Source organism: Oncorhynchus mykiss, chromosome 16 (genome assembly GCF_057628025.1).
Source record: "Oncorhynchus mykiss isolate SJ-2025 chromosome 16, ASM5762802v1, whole genome shotgun sequence".
In the NCBI taxonomy this organism is placed as follows: Eukaryota; Metazoa; Chordata; class Actinopteri; order Salmoniformes; family Salmonidae; genus Oncorhynchus; species Oncorhynchus mykiss.
The window spans coordinates 25,982,104-26,003,786 of record NC_143037.1 but is presented as its reverse complement, the minus strand read 5'-3'; the positions used below and the strand labels follow the sequence as shown (position 1 = coordinate 26,003,786).

Genomic DNA, 21,683 nt, shown 5'->3' with positions numbered 1-21,683 from the left:
GTATGAGAGGATAAAGGATTGAGAAATGAGAAGTTAGGACTTGATGAGTCTGCCCCTTCAAATAAAATAACACACAAATCAACAATGTAGTTCAGTACAATTCCGCAAGGCAATCATATACTGTGAAATAGTTTCCTGGCTACCCAAATTCCTTGCTCCGTCCAAACGATACGCCAACGGATGTTCATTTCTTGTCCGCAAGGAGTCTGGATCTGAGTACCTCCCTGACCATTTCTACAACGCAAACACATTCTAACCCTTCTGATTGGTCCCGGAAACAGATGGGTTCGGCCAGAGTCAGAAGTTGAACACACCTAGGTAAACGCTTAATTTAGAAAATTCATCATTGGCTTCGGTACACTGATTGGTTAGCGATGATCCAATCGCTGATTCATTGGTTTTGTACAACACCCCTCATTTTTGACATCAACACAAACGACTTCAATGATGGCAGTCTCAGATTTAAGTATGTCGCGAACATATAGCAGCGGAAGAATTCCGATTGAGTCGTCAGGCAAGTAAACATATCCCTAGTCAAATAATCCTATAGGATTTGAATTTAAAAAATCATATTAGAATCCAATACAAAATCCTATCATATTTTGGAACCTATCCTATATGATTTTATCTAATTCTGATTTTTTTATTGGTTTCTTGTATTGTGTTACTGTAGGTAAATGTATTTTATTTCTACATATAAGAAATGTAAAGTTGCTGTGCATTCTATAGGGAAACCCCCTACATTCTTATGTTATTGTAACATTGTACATAGTATTGTATGTCACATTGTAATGTCTCATTCATAGACAAGTTGCATGAATAAGAATCAATTCAAATAACTGAGAGTTTTGTCAAAAAAAGGTGCGCTGTTCTGGTGGTCATAACTCAAATGAACACACTTGATCCTCGCCCATATTGTGGTGGTGAATAAAACAGAAATGAATATAGAACTGTTGTTTCCCATCAACTAAAAATGTGGTCAATTACATTATTTCATTGTACTGGAACACATGAGAACAAACTATAACTTAATGTGTTAAATTAAGAAAACACTTCTGATTGGGGTGACAAAATCCTACAAAACCTATAGGATCCGCTATGATTACTTTGGATTGCCAATAGGAAAAAGGTAGCCCAATAAGGATTCCAATAGGATTATGACAGTTGACACAAAATCCAATAGGATTGTGTTAATCCCATAGGATCCAATAGGATTACTTTTGATTTCCAATAGGAAAAAAGTTGTGCAATAGGATTCCAACAGGAATCTGCTAGAGGTGACAAAATCCTATAGGATTCGATTAGAAAAATCACTAGTCCTATAGGATGTTTTGACTAGGGATACACTTAAGTAACAGTAGGTGTATAAAACTCTATCCGCCACTAACAATCCTGGCCCCTCCCACTTTTACTCACTGCAGTTTCTCTCATCAGAGCCATCGCTGCAGTCCTTGTCGGCATCACACGTCCAGGCTTTGGGGATGCATCTGCTGCCGTCAGTGCAGGCGAACTGTTCTGAACTGCAGGTGAACGGCAGACGTGTGGGGCAGTCGACCTCGTCTGAGCCATCGCCACAGTCTTCGTGGCCGTCACAGCGCCAGCCGGACAGGATGCAGTGCTTGTTCTCGCAGGTGAACGCCCACGGGGAGCAGGTCATGCCTGGTAAACAGGTAAAGGAAGGAGACGAGGAAAGAAGCATGAAGAGGAGGACATTAGGTCAAACTTGTTGGGTTGTCTGTGTTTGTTTGCTTTTGGAGCAAGATAGGATACAGTTACATGATGCTGATTATCTCACACACAAACGTGTTTTCTATGTTAACACAACACTTTTGACACCCGCTCGTACAGTTTTCATTATTTCACATAAACACACACACTAATGAAAACCACAAACGATCTTGCACAAGTACGTTCGCACACTCCCACTCAAACACAAAATGCCTCCACTGTCCCCCACTCATAGAGATCTAAAACAAAAGAATCCCTGACCGAGATGGCCTCCGTTTTAGTCACATTGCCAGGATGCTAAACGTGTATTCTAGTGCCACCACCTGTGTCAGTGCAGTTGGCCTCATCCGTCTGGTCCATGCAGTCTTTAACCCCGTCGCAGCGGTACGAGTCGGGCATGCAGCGGCCCCCGTCGCAGGGGAAGGAGTAGTCTCCGCAGCTGGTGTCTATCGGGGGTTCTGAGTCGTCCTTCACACAGTCCCTCTGGTTCTCCTGGAGCTTCATGCCGTAGGGGCAGCCACACGCGCGGCTAGAGGAGGGCGCGGGGAAGCAGAAGTGGCTGCAGCGGCCATTTGGCACCATGTTGCACCGGCTGTTGAACACTTTGAGGCAGAGAGGATGCAACACAGAAAGACGAGAAACAGATGTGGAGAAAAGATGTGCAAAAAAAAAAAAAGACATGCAGAAACATATTTGGGTCTTTTAATAAAACCCATGTATTATTTTATTATTAGAAAGAGAGAGAAATAGTGTCTGGTTCATAACAACCAGAGGAAATGCTGCAGAACAATGTCAAACGCTTTTTATAAGCACAAATCAATACAGCAATGTCTGTGTTTAACTTGTGTGACTTGAGGCTCGGTTGATTTTTAAAAGAACAATGGTAAAAGACACAGCACAGCTGTAGTTTAGCAGTGCATGAAGATAAGCCCTTCTTTCACCAGCCCCCTAACCAGGGATATAGTGGTAAAAAAAAAAAACAAGGCGGTTTAACCGAACGGCAGTATTAAATTAGCATCAGCATTTAGGTTACTCGCGAAATGTCATCTCTACTAGCCTGGGTACCAGTCTTTTTTTAGCTAACATTACACTCCTTACCACTCGTGTCATTTGTTGCTAATTTTGTGTACTAGGTGCATCAACTCTATCCACAAAACACTTTGTAAAATTGCTTATTTTTCACTCACTGCCATGAAGGTCAGCTGTGTAAGCCTTGACACTCAGGATTCCGGAGATTCCCTTTCGGATAGGGGTAATTTCACCCCCGTCCCTCTTCCGCATCCGGAACACCGACCTGGTCCTCGAGTCTGACACAAACAGGTAATCTGGAGAGAGAGAGAGAGAAATTACGGGATAAAGGAAAGACAACAAACTTAGTGGCATGTGGGAAAATACATTCATTTCACAGGTAGATGTGTCAGAGCTGTTGCAAAATCGTGCTATGTAGTTTATTTATTTTTTTAATCTGAATGTCAATTATCCAGAAATATAGCTACAAGTAGCAATTCCAGGGGCCAAGCACGCAATAGCCACATTTAAGATACCATGTGGTCAATCGGAGGGACCTTGGAGTGACCTTCTATCATTGTGCAAAGTTTTGTCACAAAATACCAGGTGGTTATGTAGTGTTATCGAATCGTATAGGGAGAGTAGCAGCATTTTATTTAAAAAAATCTATTCCCCCACACGATCGCGTTGGACAAAAAGCCTAATTTGCAGAAATCTAATAGGCAGAGTTTATAGGTCCTTATGTGAAACGTTTTTGTCTATCATGAGGAGATGCATATGTATAAACATTACATGACTGTTGGTCAAACAGGGCAAGAGACATGTTTGTTCAAAGTTTGGTAGGGGACAAAAACATTCTGAAAATCTAATGGGCAGAGCTGATTTTTAGTTAACTAGGCAAATCAGTTAAGAACAAAATGACAATGACGGCCTACCCCGGCCAAACCCGGACGATGCTGGTCAATTGTGCGCCGCCCTATGGGACTCCCGATCACGGCCGGTGTGATACAGCCCGGGATCGAACCAGGGTCTGTAGTGACACCTCTAGCACTGAGATGCGGTGCCTTAGACTTGGGAACCTTAAAACCAATACTGTAGGATCTTACGGGAACATGTTACTCATGAGGGTTCTGCATATATGTATAACATTTCATGGCTGTAGCTCAAACGGGACAGGAGATATGCTCGTTCAAAGATTTCAAATGATTACTATGGCACCCCACTTGGGCCAATCAGTGTAATCTTGTAAATGTCAGATCTTCATGGCAAGACTCACTTGTAACCCACATGTAAACATCTTAACATGTAAATGTACGTGCAGTTCAATTCACAGTTACACAAATAAAGATAAGAGTCATTGGCTCATCCGACTGTGCCCACCTGCATGGATAGTGATGGAGAAGGGTTGGGTGATCTGCCCGATGTTGGAGAACTTCTGTCTGTCGTACCCGTCAATGCCCACGTAGCCTATCTGGTCTAGAAGGGCATCCGCCCAATACAGCCTGTCATTCCTGCCAACCGGAACCAAGTCAGAAGAGATCAGGTTGTTATTTAGGCGCCGAATCATCACAGGAATCAGCTATGCGTCTTTACATGGATGAGACAAGTATTCCTGTGACATGCTAGCAGAGATCTTATCAATTCCATATACAGTTCCAGTTGTTTTAAAAAAAACATGTCAACGGACTAAAATTGTGAAGGAAGCGCCCATTACTATAAGAGCTGGAGTGAAATCTTAGGGGACGACCGGCAATTCTCTGAAAAGTGTGCATTCGTGTACTCTCCCCCTTACATTTAAAAGCATTGGATTGGTAAAGGCATGGGCTAGGGGCAGTTTCCACTTTACTTCGTATACCAGTCCTTTCCTTTTAAATCCACAAAGGGACGTCTTCATCGGCAATCACTTCGAGTCGAGTATGATTGGGCAGAAGGGTGGAAAACTTGGACGCATAGAAACAACTAAACAAACAGATGTGTATAGTATTCCTTCTTACATGTAGTCAATAGTGAGTCCGTTGGGCCAGCCCAATGTGGTGTTGATGAGGGGAACAGCGTTGCTGCCGTCAGTCCAGGACCTCATGATCACTGCTGGCCGGTACCAGTCAGTCCAGAACAGATATCTGTGGGCCAATATCTTTGTTATAGGACTGTCTAGAGAGAAAGCCCCCCCCCCGTCCATGTATTCTTATTCACTGATCATAATTGTTTATGATGTGTTGTTATGTCTGAGATTTATTTGAAACATTATTCCCACCTGCTGTTGTCTTGGTTGGACCAGGTCTCTCTTCAAAAATATATTTTTATCTCAATGAAACTAACCTGAATAAATAAAGATTACATTTAAGTCAAAATTCTGGTTCTCACCCGGCACTGGGGTGCACAGCGAGACCCCTGGGGCTCTTCAGGCCTGTCACGATGTCCCGCCTGGACTTGTCGGTCACTCTGAAGGCCACCACCACCCTGTAGGAGCTGGATGTCCAGAAGAGGACCTTGGAGGTCCAGTCGTACGCCATGGACTCCGCATGGCCCACCCTGTAGCCTGTCAGGATCTCTGTGTCTGGAGAACAAAACATTAAATTCCTGGCATGAAAAATGTCATGTCCACAACTCTTATATTTTCTTTGTCTGGCGCCTGACAATGGGATGTGGTATTTTTCCTTTTTAATACCAGAGAACAAAACAGATATGTTGAAATGTTACGTATCTGTAACTTCAATGAAGCTTGTTGTAGTAAATGAAAGAGTAGAATTAGTTGGAGAAATAGTTGGAGTTGGAGAAATAAATCACTTTAAGGTAGCAACGCAGACTTAAACTAGCAATGTAGAAGGTGTAAAGGTGAAGTCTTATGTGTAAAGTCCTCTTCAGCCTTCTACCTCTTCAGTGCAATCTTTTTCCCTACTACAAGATCACTTATGTGCATAAAGACAGGAAGCTATTTTTCTATGTCTATACTAACATCTAACTTAGAATGCATGTCCAATAAATCACTTCCTTCTAAGCAGCATGCTAATGTGAATATTGGAACAGAGCTGATATTGCAGTACAACACATTGCAATCTTTAACGGCAGGACATGACGGAACACATTCAGCCAGACCTGGGTAGCTCCGCTGATCTAGGATACATTTTCCCCTTTAGATCATAATGAATAAGATTATACGGACAGGGAAGACCTGACCCTAGATCAGGAAACCGATTCTGAAACGCTTTGTGAACACGGGCCCTGAAAGACTACAAACTCACTGGAGCCGTTGGTGTTGGACTTGTAGATGATCTGCCTGCTGCGGTCATTGTAGAACACGGCCTCCTGGTTGCCGTCGAACTCCACGGCCGATGAAGAGAAGGTGACCCCCAGACCGGTCAGCGGCAGGGTCACATCCTCCTGGAGGGACACGTTCAGGGGGATCCCACGCACTGCGTATTGGGTGGCCAGTAGTAGGTAGTCTCTCACCTCTGGAGGGGGGACAGAACAATCAGAAACTCTTTATTATTAAACTCTTTACCAAGCGGCAAAACTGTCATCTTGTTGTTTTACGAATTCATTCAGGATTGGGCTTTTAATCATTTATGAGACCCCGTCCGTCCCAGTCACTCACTGAAGCAGCTGTGGCGGTCTTCATGGAGGTCGTAACCCAGGCGACACTTGCAGCGGAAGCCCAGGCCATCATTGTCGGAGAGGTGACTCAGGACGCAGATGTGCTGACAGCCCCCGTTGTTTCGACCGCAGGGACTCATCACTGTGGGAGCGAGAGAGAGAGCGAGCAGAGTAGAACCGCACACGGTCAATTACAACAATGCTAAAAGCCCACCAAAAAAATGATTAAAGATGGACTCAGTAGTGAGTTTTGACTACCATCAAATATCTCTTCAAAAGTTAGATTCATAAATGCAAATAAGGATGTTCATGTTCAAACCATCTTAAATATCCCCAAGGTTTTATATGTTGTGACATCATTGTGTGATGATCAAATCTCACAATGCCTATGGACATTACTGCAACCAGACAGAGCAACATGCTCTCAACTTCCTGCAGAGGTCCATGCCAGGCAGAATCAGGCACATTTCAAACTAGGAAAGTACATTAATTGGTAAAATATACTGTATAAAGTACTAGCCTCATTTTAGGTCTGTTTGTGCTGTTTTTTCCAACTCCTGAACATGAAAATTACCATAGCGGTTGGCTGTACAACACAAACAAATCTGGAACCAGGCTTATAAAGTACTGCAACACTGGAGAAAACCATGTGCTTTATTGATAGGCAGTCTGCTGTTCTTCTACTCACCAATGGGTTGCAGGACAGGGTGCGCGACCACAATGTGACCGGGTCTGTCTGCGGTGCGATAGATGAGGTTCGGGTCGCTACCGTTGAAGCGGTTAGTCCGTATTACCCCCATCTTGGTCCAGTCGGTGAAGAACAAATGGTTTTCAAAAACAGAGATGCCAAACGGGTATGGAACCTGGGTGCCACCGTTGAGCACCGTTTTCCTGTGGAGAATTAGCAAACATGGCTAACACTGTAGGCAGCAATGATTTTTTATATAGAAAAGAATGCTAGTGTAAAGGTGGTGGTTCTGTAAAAAAGAAGAATACTTTATTATTAATAGGATAGCTATCATTTTTCCTGTCTGACTTGGGATTTGGACCAGCAACCCTCCAGTTGCAGATCCACCTCTCTAACTAGTAGGACCTTGCCCGAGACCTGAGCACTTGCATGCATACCTCTCCAGACCACTGTAGGTGACCGTTTCCACCATGTTAAAGTGGCTATCGGACCAATAGACCCGTTGGGTGACAATATCCAGGGTGATGCCAGTCGGCATCCCCAGCCTGGTCTTCACCAGCTCCACACGGTTACTACCATCCATGTAAGCCCTCTCCAGCTTCATGTCCTCACTGACGTAGCCGCTGTCCGTGAAGAACATGTACCTTCAAAAAGCAGGAGCCAAGTTAGATTTTGAGGGTTCGCATTGAGTTGATTAGCTTGCGTTAGCCAGTGCTAGTTAGCGGTTATTAATAATACTATGGGCAGTACAGTGTGGGAGAGTAACTGAATTCATGATGTAAGCTGGGTTAGTACCAAGATAGCATAAACTGTGCTCAAAAGCAGTGTTGGTTGTTACATACATGTAAGGAGAGTTGAAAATGTTGACAATCTAATGTCTCTTTCAATCTCCTTGTCCTTGTTTTTCCAATGGGTATGTTTGTCAATGGGTTATATTAATGTAAAGGGGATGGGTTCCATGTTTAATTTCTTTTGGTGGTGAGACGTTCAAAGTTCTATGTTCTTACCCCACGGTGGGGTCCAGAGCCAGCCCGTGGGGAGACAAAAGGTTCTCGGCCACAAGGGTGACCCGGTTGCCTCCGTCAAAGTCACACATGTCGATGCGCTCCACCCTGGCCTCTAGGACGTAGAGCTTGAAGTTGATCCAGTCCACAGCGATGTTCTGGGCACTGTGAACGGCCTCGTTCAGCACTTCTTGGATGTCACCTCCATCAAAGTTGGCAGAGTACACCTATAGGGAGAGAGTGACACTAATTGAAGATGCAATCTGGGATCCTTGAAGAATAAATCGGAATATCATTCATTGCAATTGTTCAAAAACAGCTGCATTAACCTGAGTGCAGTTTCAAGGGACACGCCATACTGGAAATGATTGCGTGACAGATGTGTTAAAAAATGTATTTGTTGTATTAATGTTGTGTTGCAACGGTCATTTAAAGGCAAGTCTGATTCAGCAAACACAAACAAAGCTGGTTTGACGTGCGTTTTTAGTTTGACATATTTGCTATATGTAATAAACTCCCAATCTTATTCTTAACATTTAGACTTAGGGAGGAAAATGGGGGATGCTTTTTCAATTGCATTCAAGAAGAGGGTTTAGTTGAGCTTTTTCAATCTGCAGTTTTTTAGAATTAGTGGCTTATTGGGCTATATATCGACCCTCATTTCTGATTCTCTGCTGAGTGCACAATATCAAGTGTGCCTATAGGCTATTTAGTGTGGTCTCAAATTATCCATAGCCTTTAGGCTATAGGCTAGGAAGTGCATGCTTAGAGAAGTACAGAGCAAAGTTATATTTCTAAGAAAATTAATTCTTTTGAGTCTTTTGCGCTGCTGGGATGGTGTAAATAAAACTAGGCTGCATTACACACTGCAATGGATATTCCAAACCTGAGCCCCAGCCTGCTCTGCTCTTGCTGATCAAAACTTTTGTTTGTGCTGCCTAACCAATGCTGCCCTGTGTAAGCCTACAGTGGCAGTTCAGGAGGAGAGTCAAAGAATTCTTCTGAAAAAATGTTGGGATCTATATCTTGCGGGCGGTCTAGCCTATAGCCTACCTGCTTTTAATTTGAGAATGAGGACCCGAAGATGAGAAGGAGGACCGGAGGTAAACTTTGATAGCTTGCTACTACTATAATTCATTTGAATAAAAACAAGATGTTTCTTGCCCATGATGTATTTATGAGAGTTATTTGCCAGATTCGAGTAACTTACATTGTGGTGCTGAAACTAGAAGCAGCAACTGCTGCACAATCAATCGGAAATGGACAGCTCATGGTGCTGAAAGCAGCCAAATTCAAGTAGGCATAATTCATTTCAACCCTCTTCATTTAAATTAGACTTGACCAACAAGAGAGCTTAGTGTTGAAGCCTATTGTGTCGGAGCCTACCTGTTTGATAGACGAAATTAGCCTATATGCTGCAATATCCATAGATGTGTCTGCCAATTCCTCCACCCACCATGCACTCAATTAAATAGCTTACCTCCGTGTCAGTGAAGGACTGTTAAGTTAAAACCAGGACTCTAATTGAGGTGGTATGAGAGGGTATGACACTGACCTACCTATTGTTAGATGAAGATTTGGAAGAAAATAAAACAGATCCGATTGTCTAAAGTGATCTACCGCACTTTGGTCCGTGCTGCTTTATGCTGTAAAATACCAGGGGAAACGTGGCTAAGATGCATATGGGGATGTCATTGTTTCGTTTCTTTGACATTCAGAGGCTGAGCTACAACCTTCTATAGCCGAGGAGACCTCAAATTTACTAGGGAAGTAATCAAATTCTGTTACCATCAATTGAATAAGCTATTCACTTCCTGTACAATAGAATATGTTTAAACCCAGACAGCTTTCAGGGAAACACTTGTGACCTTCTCTCGTCGGGTTAAGCCACGGAAGAAGAGTAGCCAGCAGTTAAAGCTTAAATGTTTATGTGTCACTCGGCCTGCGGTCTGGGGTGGAACGGTAGGCCTAACTCTTGAAAGTACCGTGCTCAGATTCCTAATGATGTCTTAGATTTGATTATTTGCAAACAGGGACAATTTTATTGCAAACAAGACACACTGATTTGGCATTGGAGAAATATGACAAGATGAACAAATAAGGCCTATATCTCTGTCCATTCTTAGCCTTTAATTGCGGTAATTTAATTGGTATTAAAAAAAGTATTCTGCTAATATGTAAAATTATGTAGAATTGCATGAAATGATTATAAAATACCTGCAAATATGATGATAGATTCATGCCATGCTTTTACTATAAAGGAGATCTTTCACCCATACTCTTGTCCAGAGTTTAACCAGAAATGTAGTAAACAGTGCACTACATGCGCCAAACCAATGCAATCGCTCTGAGGCATCGGAGCTCCCCTTATTTAGATCATTGCATTAGTTCACAGCGCAGTGCTGTTTTAGAGTGAGGAAAATGTCACCCACAAGCAGTAAATACGACCCACCTTCTGAGTGTTAGTGTCTGTCCAGAAGACCCTCTGACTGTGCCAGTGGTACCCCACACCCACCGAACTACCTCTGCCCTGTGAAGGGACCAGGGTTCTGATAAAGCGCCCATGAATGTCTGCCATCATCACGTCACCACCATTGGTGAAGATGAGCTGCGGCAAGCCAACTACAGGGTAGATATAAAGCATAGGTTGTTATCCTGTAAAGCATGGGTGGGCAACTCCAGTCCTCGAGGGCCTGATTGGTGTCACACTTTCTCTCCATCCCTAGCAAACACAGCTGATTTAATCAAATTGCATTCTAAACGGAAGATCATGATTAGGTGATTATTGGAGATTATTAGTGACACCAATCAGGCCCTCGAGGACTGGAATTTCCCACGCCTGCTGTAAAGGGTTCATTCTGATCCTACTTCTGACACCATGTTAGGTTATTATTTATGGATTAGGCAGAGACCTGAGTTCAAGTTAACATGTTTTATGAGAAGATAATTGAAAAGAGTACAGGGCTTACATCCAGGTCCTTGAACTTGATCACAACGGACATAACCCGATATAGGACAATCATTTTATATTTTGGAATGATAACTGGTACACTTCCAGAAAGTTTACTTAAGCACAGTTATGCACACAAGGAAGGTATTTTCACAATGACCCATTTGTAATAATGACCTTCAATGGAACTCCCACAATTAAGCACATCACTTTCACACAATGCTCACTCGTGCTAGCACATTAGCCACACCACACCACAACTTATCACAAAAGACGACAGTTCCCTAAATGTACGTTTCGTGAATGTTTGCTTGTTTTACGTTTATTTGATTCATCACACAATTAAGATATAAATCAAATTAACTTGAACCTGAACAAAAATACAGTAGCGCTCCCACGTGATCACGAGTGACGCTAGTGGTGTCACATCCTGTACCTGAGATGTTGGCCCTGCAGCGGTCGCCCTGTTCCAGGAAGTATCCATCTGCACAGCTGCAGCGGTGGGTCCCGGGGCGGTCCTCACACAGCTGGTCACAGATCCCCCAGATGTCACAGTCGTCATAGTCTGGGTAACACAACCACAGTGTTGTCATGTAAGCCTAAACCTGCAGGTAACTGCCAAAATAAAATAAACACTTGAGCAAATGAGGGATACAAAGTTTATAGAAAGCAGGTGCTTCCACACAACGTAGGGCCATATGCATAAAAAATGCTTAGTTGCCCATTGTTTTGGCTACCGTGGCTAGAAGAAGAGATCTCAGGGACTTTGAAAGGAGGTTTTCAAAGGAGCATAGGGAATCTGAAGGGTGTGTGTATGTGTGTGCCACCAGATCTCCACCCAATTGAACACTTATGGGAGATTCTGGAGCGGCGCCTGGGACAGCGTTTTCCACCACCATCAATTAATTAAAACGGCAAATTATGGAATTTCTTGTGGAAAAACGGTGCCGCATCCCTCCTAGCTAAGATGGGGAGAAGTCTGTCCATCATAAAGCGTTGTTCTACCTTCTTAAAACTGCACCATCAACAAAGCAGGTCCTACAGAGCATAGTTTTGTCGCACCTGGACTACTGTTCAGTCGCATGTTCAGGTGCCACAAATAGGGACTCAGGAAAATTGCAATTGGCTTAGAACAGGGGCGCACGGCTGGCCCTTGGATGGACACAGAGAGCTAATATTAATATTATGCATGCCAATCTCTCCTGGCTCAAAGTGGAGGAGAGAATGACTTCATCACACCTTGTATTTGTGAGAGGAGCAGCAGCTAATGGGGATCGTTAATGAATACAAAATTACAAAATAGGGTTCAGGACATTTGTGGAATCTATGACAAGGTGCATTGAAGCTGTTCTGGCGGCTTGTGGTTGCCCAACGCCCTATTAAGACACTTGTTGGTGTTTATTTATTTATTTATGTTGGTGTTTATTTTATTTTGGAAGTTACCTGTACCTACACTAACATAATATAATTGAGTAGAATAGAATAGAACAGCTCTTTGTGTGTCTATGTTAAAGAATGGTCATTTTTGATCATTTCTCTGGTCTACATCTGTTTCTATTTAGTAATCTGTATGTGGATTCATTCATAGTGTTTGTCACATCACTGCTAGTGGCCCTGTTTCCTTCCTCACTTCCTTCAGCTGTTTCTGTCCTTACTACTTCCACCAATCAAACCGTTCACACTCTGACTCACCCGCACAGGAGCGGCTGTCATTGGCCACGGTGAAGCCATCTGGGCAGTAGCAGGCTCCGCCCTGTGGGGTGAGGTGACACCGGTACTCACAGCTCAGCGCTGAGCACCGGTCCAGGCCTGGGAGAGGGGAAAGAGACGGGAAATACAACTAGTGGTGGAAATGGGCCGGACCGCAACAGGAAATATGATCTACTACATCCCCAATGCTGTACTAGCACTTTTAGTTTTCAAACACTTTTTTAACACTTTTTTTAGATTGTGCGTCCCTAATGGCAGCCTATTCCCTATAGTCACTACTTTGTGACCAGTAGCACAGTAAATAGGGAGTAGGGTACCATTTGGGTAGCAGCCGTTGAGGGGCCGTTTCCTGGACTAAGAAACAATGTTGAACGGAGATTCTAAAAAACGATTAAGCTTAATCTCTGTTGTGGGAAACTGTCTCTGATTGTCCACCATCCAACTTCTACTGGCTGCCTATGACTTACACTATAACACCAGTACAATTACTAAAGAGGACATTTTTATGTAGTTGTGCACAGTAGTAAGTAAAAGTGCAAATGTAAATATTTAACAAAGAGTGTACACGCACATGCTGATGAAGGGATAAGGGAAGGTGAGAGTTAAAGCCATAAATGTGACGACAGCGGTCGTAACAGGTGAGCTTGGAGGAACATTAAAACATTCAAGAGTACAGTCTTGTTGCATGACCACAGGACCTTGGCTTTACTGCCCAATTTAACATCACACAGCATTGAGCTGACTGTGTACGCTACTGTCCTTTTAAGTGTGTGTGTGTGTGTGTGTGTGTGTGTGTGTGTGTGTGTGTGTGTGTGTGTGTGTGTGTGTGTGTGTGTGTGTGTGTGTGTGTGTGTGCGTGTCCATGTGTGTGTGTGCGTGTCAGACCTGGGTTTAAATACATGTGTATTTTATGTATCTGGGGGGGTGAAAATACTTTTTCTGTGTATTTGTTTATTTTCAAATACACAGAAAGGTCCCGCTGACCAAATTGTTAACCTCCTAAAACCCAGTACAAAGGTGCGCCCTGTAGTAAAACGTGTCAGATAGAAGAAGAGACTCACTGCAGGTTTGCTGTGCGGTGGTGTTGGTCTCATCTGTTCCTCTGGGGCAGTCTGGTTTGCCGTCACACACCTTGCCCACTGGCACACACATGGAGGAGCCTGGACAAGGCCACTCACCAGGGTAACAGTCTCGGGAGTTACTATCTGAAAGAGAAAAGACAACACATTTCATTTGCCACCTTTTGCTGGGTAGGCCTCAATGACACAGTTATTTTTATCCAATAATTATACATTTCACTCAGCTTTGACTAAAATGTCAATATAATTATTTCCTGGATAACCTTATTTACTATTATGTATTGATTTATTTTTCACTCTTTATGCAGCGTGCACTGAATTATCACACTGAATTATCACAGTGAATTATCACAGTAAATTATCACTGAATTATCACAGTTAATTATCACTGAATTATCACAGTAAATTATCACTGAATTATCACAGTTAATTATTGTAACGTTTGTTTATGTGTCAATTAATCCCGTAAGGAATGGGTTGCCAACTGGCAACATGACATGAAAATAAAATGTAATTCATGCATTCATCATTTATTCATTTATTCGTCAATGTTTTAGGGCCGATGAAACAGTATGCTTAAAAAAAAACGTGGTTTCCATTCAATTCATTTAGTATGACCACTGCTTAGAATATTTACTATACCACACACATAGCTGCAATGTTATTTGCTCCTCTTTTATGTTCCACTTATTACATATTACCGTTTAGATCTCCAAATCAACAATGTCTCAATCTTCATGGTCAGTGACATAAGAAACTGTCCCAGATTTCCTAGTGAATTTCTCACCACATCCGTTCTCGTCGCTGTAGTCCCCACAGTCGTTGAACTCATCACACACCCAGTTCTGAGGGATGCAGCGGCCACTGCTGCAGGTGAACTGAGTTCCACTACAGCTCTGGTACTCTAAGGGGAAGAAAATGATGCAATACAATACAATACAATACAATGTGTGTGTGTGTGTGTGTGTGTGTGTGTGTGTGTGTCTTTCATTCAACAAAGCCATGACTAGCCATCAAATCTGAATTGCTGCCGCCGACATGAAAAAAATATTACAGTTTACTATAGAATACTACAGCACTTACTGTAAACTGTAGTAAACTGAAGAATATTATACTTCACACTGTAGTATCCCTCGATCATGTGCAGTGTTTACTATAGCATTTTGTAAATACTACAGTATTATCTGCAAAAATAACGCTGTAGTAAATACTACAGTAATGTCCGCAAAAACACTATAGTGAATACTACAGTAATGTTCACAAATAACACAACAGTGAATACTATAGTATTTATACCATAGTATACCATAGTATTTTTTTTCATGTGGGCTCATAACAATAGGCACGATGAAACCTCCATTAGATTCTGTATGGTTGATATTGTTGAGTTGATTTAGCGAGAGGTACAAAGGTTTGAAATAGCAATCCCAGATTAACACATATTTACACCAATGTTTTAGGACTTCACCGTGTTTACGTTGTGAGGTAAGAATATCCTGTGTACTGCGGGTGGTCTATGTGCTTCTTACCACAGCCTTGCTCATCGCTGTTGTCCCCGCAGTCGTCCCAGTGGTCACAGATGAAGGACATAGGGATACAGTGGCCATTGGTGCACTGGAACTGGTGCAGAGGACATTGCTGTGTCGCTAAGAGACACAATGTAATATACTCAGCAAAAGAGCAGACATATAGGAAAATGAAATAAATTCATGAATCTTTATGTCAACCCAATATGCCTGACATATATTTAGTATATATTTTGTGTCTTTGTCATTGTCATTAAAAATGGGATAAATGCATGACTATTTGATTATGTCAAACCATAATTTCTTAATTGGGCCATATATTTTATCATCCTGCTAGGTGTCTTTGGTGTTTGGGGTCAAGACTACTCCCTCAAACAGACGGTTATCTTCAGTTGAATTTTTCCAGACTCTTGATCCACTGAAGTTCAATTGACTAACTCGATTGACGCTGTCGAGTTCGATTCCCCTGACCCATTCGACTTACTGCAGTTGGATTCGTCTGAGCCGTCCCGACAGTTCTGCAGCCCGTTGCAGTGCTGCGAGTTATTGTAGCAAGCTCCATTGGCACAGGTTTTCTCAGTGCAGCTGGGGTAGTCTGGAGAATAACACACACACACAAAGGTTGGGGGTCAATTTCGAACTGAAATCAGTCCATTCAGGAAGTAAACTGAAATTATAATTCCATAAGTGAGAAAAGGCCAGTTATGTTAAATTAATTCTCAATAAACTGAAAAGGAGAAGCAATTTACTTCAAAAGTTTGAACATTTTTGTATTTGAATCACTCCTTGAATTAGCTGACTTCAACTTGAGATGACCCCGACCCTTGACACACACACACACACTTGTGATTGTCATGTTGAAGCGTTTTCTCACAAGACCTCAAAATGGTTGTGGGGACAAAATTGTGACAAAAGCAATGACTTAAATGTGACTGAGGATTATATAGTTGAACTATGATGGACTTGAACAACTTTCTTGTTAAAAAAGGAAGAGAGAATAAAGTCTACTCCTGTGTTGCCACATTAAGATGAACAGTGAGTGGCCTGTAATAGGAGATGCAATCTGAGTTAACAACGTAACAAGCCCTAATTAAAAATCAAACCCTTTGGTGACTAAAGCATATCCAGCAGGAACAAAACTGGAATGCTTCTTAAATTTTTAATACGAAAGGTTGTAAAAGTAGTCCCATATACAATAGAACAGTCTGAATTTGCACATTTGCAAATCCCACAAATTGCAGTGTCATTCACAATGAACATACAGTACACTCATAAGTCCTACATCGATCATACAGTACATAACAAGCATCTATAACACTCAATCATGAGAAAATGTGTTATTGTCAAAGTAGACACATGTCCACAACCTCAGCTTTCAGCAGAAATGATCTACTGCAAATGAACCAGACAGGTTTTTAGAGCCGTAAACTACAGACCAATCTTATTAAAGAACATGGATTTAAAATTCTTACTGCAGTTGTTCTCGTCTGAGTTGTCCAAGCAATCCTTCACACGGTCACATCGGTACACTTTGGGAATACACTGGCCCTCCTGGCACGTGAACTGGTGTGGTCCACAAGTCTGCTCTCCTGAAAACGTAGGAGAACACGAGCACAGCAATCATAAGGCATGTCAATGTAATGTCAAATGGATCAGGAGGGAATTCACATTCACATATGAATCAGGGGTGGATGGAGAAAAATCCACACTCTTTTCATGAATTTTTGTAAATGATACAATTTCGGGTTTTCAATCTTCAATCGTCTTAAACAAAGCATAACATGACTATGAAAATGACATGTTCAGAATCAGAGGAGAAAATACAAAAAAGAAAAAGCTGTGGATTTTTGTACAATATTTTTTTGTTCATTTTCTTGCTTTCAATCTTCAATAGCTCTTACACAAATTGTGAGACATGACTATGAAAATAATATATTCAGAATCATGGGAGGATGGTTTAAATCCACTGCTTTTTTTCCAATTCAAATTTAGTTTTTATATCATATCATATATCAGTTTATATATCATATACAGTACCAGTCAACATTTTGGACACACCTACTCATTCAAATTTGTTGACTATTTTTCTATATTGTAGAATAATAGTTAAGTTATCAAGACTATGAAATAACACATATGGAATCATGTAGTAACTAAAAAGTGTTAAACAAATCAAAATATATTATATATTTTAGATTCTTCAAAGTAGCCACCCTTTGCCTTGATGACAGCTTTGCACACTCTTGGCATTCTCTCAACCAGCTTCACCTGGAATGCTTTTCCAACAGTCTTGAAGGAGTTTCCACATATACTGAGCACTTGTTGGCTGCTTTTCCTTCACTCTCCGGTCCAACTCATCCCAAACCTTCTCAATTGGGTTGAGGTTGGGTGATTGTGGAGGAAAGGTCATCTGATGCAGCACTCCATCACTCTCCTTCTTGGTCAAATAGCCCTTACACAGCCTGAAGGTGTGTTGAAAAACAAATGATAGTCGCACTAAGCGCAAACCAGATGAGATGGCGTATCGCTGCTGTGTTAGCCATGCTGTGCCTTGAATTCTAAATAAATCACAGACAGTGTCACCAGCAAAGCACCGCCACATAGCACACCTCCTCCTCTATGCTTCATGGTGGGAACCACACATGCGGAGATCATCCATTCACCTACTCTGCATCTCACAAAGACATGGTGGTTGAAACCAAAAATCTCAAATTTGGACTCATCAGACCAAAGGACAGATTTCCACCGGTCTCATGTCCATTACTCGTGTTTCTTGGCCCAAGCAAAAGTCTCTTCATCTTATTGGTGTCTTTTAGTAGTGGTTTCCAATGCAGCAATTTGACCATGAAGGCCTGATTCACACAGTCTCCTCTGAACAGTTGATGTTGAGATGTGTTTATTACTTGACCTCTGTAAAGCATTTATTTGGGGGGCAATTTCTGAGGCTGATAACTCTAATGAACTCACCCTCTGCAGCAGAGGTAACTCTTGGTCTTCCTTTCCTGTGGCGGTACTCATACTTTTTTTTTTGCATAGTCATGGCATGCTTTGTTCAAGAGCTATTGAAGGTTGAAAGCAACATTTTATTTAAAAAAATGTACAGTGTATTTTTCTCCATCCACCCCTGATTCAGAATTTACCATTTTCAAAGTCATGGCATGGTTGGTTCAATAGCTATTGATAAGAGAAAACCGAATATCCAATACAAACACATTTTACCTCTGGATTATAAACATTGAGAGAGATAGGCTTAGCCTTGTCTTAAACCCCAGGAATAACATAATAACATATATCAAATTCATAACATAAAACATGTTTTGCTAATTCGTAATTTATCATACAAAATGGCTGATGGACATCCACAAATTAATGCATACCATACGAAACGTAACATATCATACTTAATGGAGTGTCTCAGATTTATGTACAGAATAATAAGAAATTCTCTGAGACCAGGTTGAGATAAGACCAAACCGTGTGAGGTCAGGGCCTGTCTGTTTAAAGCGTCTCAGAGTAAAATGTTGGTCTTAAGTGAGTGATATCCAGAGGAAACTGGCAACCTATGTAACCCAAAGTGAAGCCTTGTGAACTTGTACGTACTGCAGGTTCTCTGTTCGTCTGAGCCGTCAGTGCAGTCCTCCTCCCCATCGCAGACAAACTGGAGGGAGATACACTCGCCTCCCGTCACACACTTGAACTGCTGGGAGCTACAGGATGGAGGTGCTGCCACACAGAAATACACAAGGGCCCATATTCACAAAGTGTCTCAGAATATGATGTAGGATCCGTTTTTCCTTTTAGATTACAATGGCAAAGTGTCACACCCTGATCTGTTTCACCTGTCCTTGTGATTGTCTCCATCCCCTCCAGGTGTCGCTTATTTTCCATGGTGTATTTATTCCTGTGTTTCCTGTCTCTCTGTGCCAGTTCGTCTTGTATGTTCAAGTCAACCAGCGTGGTTTTTCCCCATGCGCCTGCTTCTCTATTCTCTTCTACTAGTCCTCCCGGTTTTGACCTTTGCCTGTTTTCTGGATCCATTCCTGCCTGCCTGACCTCGAGCCTGCCTGCCATTCTGTACCTCTGGAACTTTGAACTGGTTTTGACCTTTTGCCTGTCCACGACCTTTCTCTGGCCTACCCCTTTTGGATTGTTAATTAACATCTTGGAGTCTAACCATCTGCCTCCTGTGTCTGCATCTGGGTCTCGCCTTGTGCCCTGATACAAAGATTATATGGACAGGGAAGACCTGATCCTAGATCATGACTCTTACTCTGTGACGCTTCATGAATAAGGCCCAGGACAAGTTATGCATAGGGAACTATTCAATCAAAACCTATAACCCAGTGCCTGGCGTTTTCAAAAACACTTTGAATTGAATTTTATCTGGTACAGTTAGCGTCATGTTCAGCATGTATAAGAGCAAACCTGAAGCCATGTACAGTATAAGGAATTCCAAGATCATGGTACCGGTGATACTCACGACAGTTGAGCTCGTCAGAGTCATCTGTGCAGTCCTTGGTTCCGTCGCACCTCCAGTCTAAGTCAATGCACTGACCATTGGCACACTGAAACTTACCATCGTCACATTGGCCTTCAAAAAAGAGAGTGCAGTGGTCAGTAGCACAGTTTATTGTGGTAACTGCGTTATGGTTGACTTGTTAAAAAATAAATAGCTTAGGGCCCCCAAAAGGCTAGGGCCATCTCTGACTGCACATGTGGTTATGGAAGAGGGTACGCAGACCCGGGAGCCACTGCGGCCCCTCATGATGAGTTCAGATATTTTGTGACCCCCCCACCCCATCACTTCTCTAAACCATTAGAATGTCAAAACTGAACAAATGAACAAAACTGACATTGAGATGGACTAACTATTAATAACACATATTTGAATCTCTTCATCTGGTAGAATTTGCTATAAAAAAAAATTAAAAACGTTTTACTGTTTCCCTGAACAATAAGTAACAGTGTTTATGACAACTACAGCTACTGTTCCGTCTACTTTGTACGGCATTTGAACCCTACCGCATGTGGCGGACCTTTAAAAATAGAGTTAATTATTGCCCATAAATGCAGTCAGGACACATCCTATGAACCTTGAAACTCATGAAAGATGAGTCCTTGATCATATAGCTGGTTTTAGATGGCCAAATCATGTCACCATGTAATACTTTTCAAGGGAAATACATATTCATACATGTTGATAATAAATCAGCTACTCCGTTTCAAAAAAACAATCATTTGATGACTTTAACCTGTCGAGCTCTGAAGCAGACATATTTTACATTCAGATAAATCTAAATGTGTGCAGCTCTGAGCAGACATATTTCACATTCATATAAATCAAAATGTGTCCCGTTTTTAGTCAATCTAACGATTCATAGTGTTTGTCTGTGAAAATAACAACCAAGAAATGTTCCAAGACATATTTGGATCCCCCCTAAAATTCTAAACTTAACATGTCCACACGATTGCACATTATATCTTATGACATTCTTTACTGAAGGAACCTGTGGTATAATAGAATAAGGTCAGCACACCTACTGATCTTGGTTAGGCCTGTGGTAAAAACACATATTTTTTTATGTTTGGGCATTGGCTGCACATAGCATTCTGGAAAGCATATTGAACACCTAACTCTTCAACTAAGAGGACACTTTTCAAATCATGTAGAAAGACAATGATTCAATCGATTCAAAAAAACAAAAATAATGCATTATCTCTGTGCCATTAAGGCAATACGTGTACTATAACAAATTGTTAAAGTAAATTAAAACAAACAGTAATAGACACATCCTTTTTTCAAATCATACATACCTTGAGTAAGCTGAATTCCTTGAGAGAGCAGTAAGAGAGACAGAACATTTAGACCTAAGAGGTCCATCTTCAAGCACCCTCTCCCTTTGGTCAATACTCTCTTTTTTTTGATTGGGTATAAATTAGTATGATGAACAAAATTGATTCTTACTCAATCTTAACTATCACCCCTCTTCCCTCTAAGCCCAGTGTAAACCAGAGTTTACTAAACCCAAATGACATAGGGTCCAATTTGAAGTACACAGCTTTTTATGACTCTCTTTTACATTAAATTCATCTAAGATTAACTTGTACTGGTGGAGATGTTGTCCACATCAGCAAGAAAACATCCCCAGTCATTGTTGTGCAACAGGAAGACAGGAATTGTTATTTTCATCCTGGTTTTGTAAGATCAGATCCCACCAATCAAGACCCATTTTTAACTGTACAGTCGTGGCCAAAGTTTCTGAGAATGACACAAATATACATTTTCACAAAGTTTGCTGCCTCAGTGTCTTTAGATATTTTTGTCAGATGTTACTATGGAATACTGAAGTATAATTACAAGCATTTCATAAGTGTCAAAGGCTTTTATTGACAATT

At 41.7% G+C, this 21,683-nt stretch overlaps 1 protein-coding gene across 1 annotated transcript in view; it reads right to left on the bottom strand.

The window, feature by feature from the left end:
• Positions 1–21,240, bottom strand: part of lrp2b (low density lipoprotein receptor-related protein 2b) — a 116,031-nt gene extending 94,791 nt beyond the window's left edge. Inside the window, exons 1-22 of the mRNA XM_090202411.1 lie at positions 21,102–21,240; positions 19,768–19,878; positions 18,888–19,010; positions 16,760–16,876; positions 15,772–15,882; positions 15,291–15,407; positions 14,549–14,665; positions 13,744–13,887; positions 12,665–12,781; positions 11,409–11,537; positions 10,475–10,644; positions 8,026–8,249; positions 7,456–7,662; positions 7,019–7,221; positions 6,332–6,472; positions 5,979–6,188; positions 5,101–5,293; positions 4,731–4,856; positions 4,117–4,247; positions 2,916–3,053; positions 2,052–2,330; positions 1,417–1,659 (exon numbers count right to left, since the gene is read on the bottom strand). Of these exons, the coding sequence (XP_090058537.1) occupies positions 1,417–1,659; positions 2,052–2,330; positions 2,916–3,053; positions 4,117–4,247; positions 4,731–4,856; positions 5,101–5,293; positions 5,979–6,188; positions 6,332–6,472; positions 7,019–7,221; positions 7,456–7,662; positions 8,026–8,249; positions 10,475–10,644; positions 11,409–11,537; positions 12,665–12,781; positions 13,744–13,887; positions 14,549–14,665; positions 15,291–15,407; positions 15,772–15,882; positions 16,760–16,876; positions 18,888–19,010; positions 19,768–19,878; positions 21,102–21,168 (3,418 nt within the window). The 5' untranslated portion in view covers positions 21,169–21,240. The remainder of the gene's footprint in view (positions 1–1,416; positions 1,660–2,051; positions 2,331–2,915; positions 3,054–4,116; positions 4,248–4,730; positions 4,857–5,100; positions 5,294–5,978; positions 6,189–6,331; positions 6,473–7,018; positions 7,222–7,455; positions 7,663–8,025; positions 8,250–10,474; positions 10,645–11,408; positions 11,538–12,664; positions 12,782–13,743; positions 13,888–14,548; positions 14,666–15,290; positions 15,408–15,771; positions 15,883–16,759; positions 16,877–18,887; positions 19,011–19,767; positions 19,879–21,101) is intronic.
• Between the last annotated feature and the right edge of the window lie 443 nt (positions 21,241–21,683).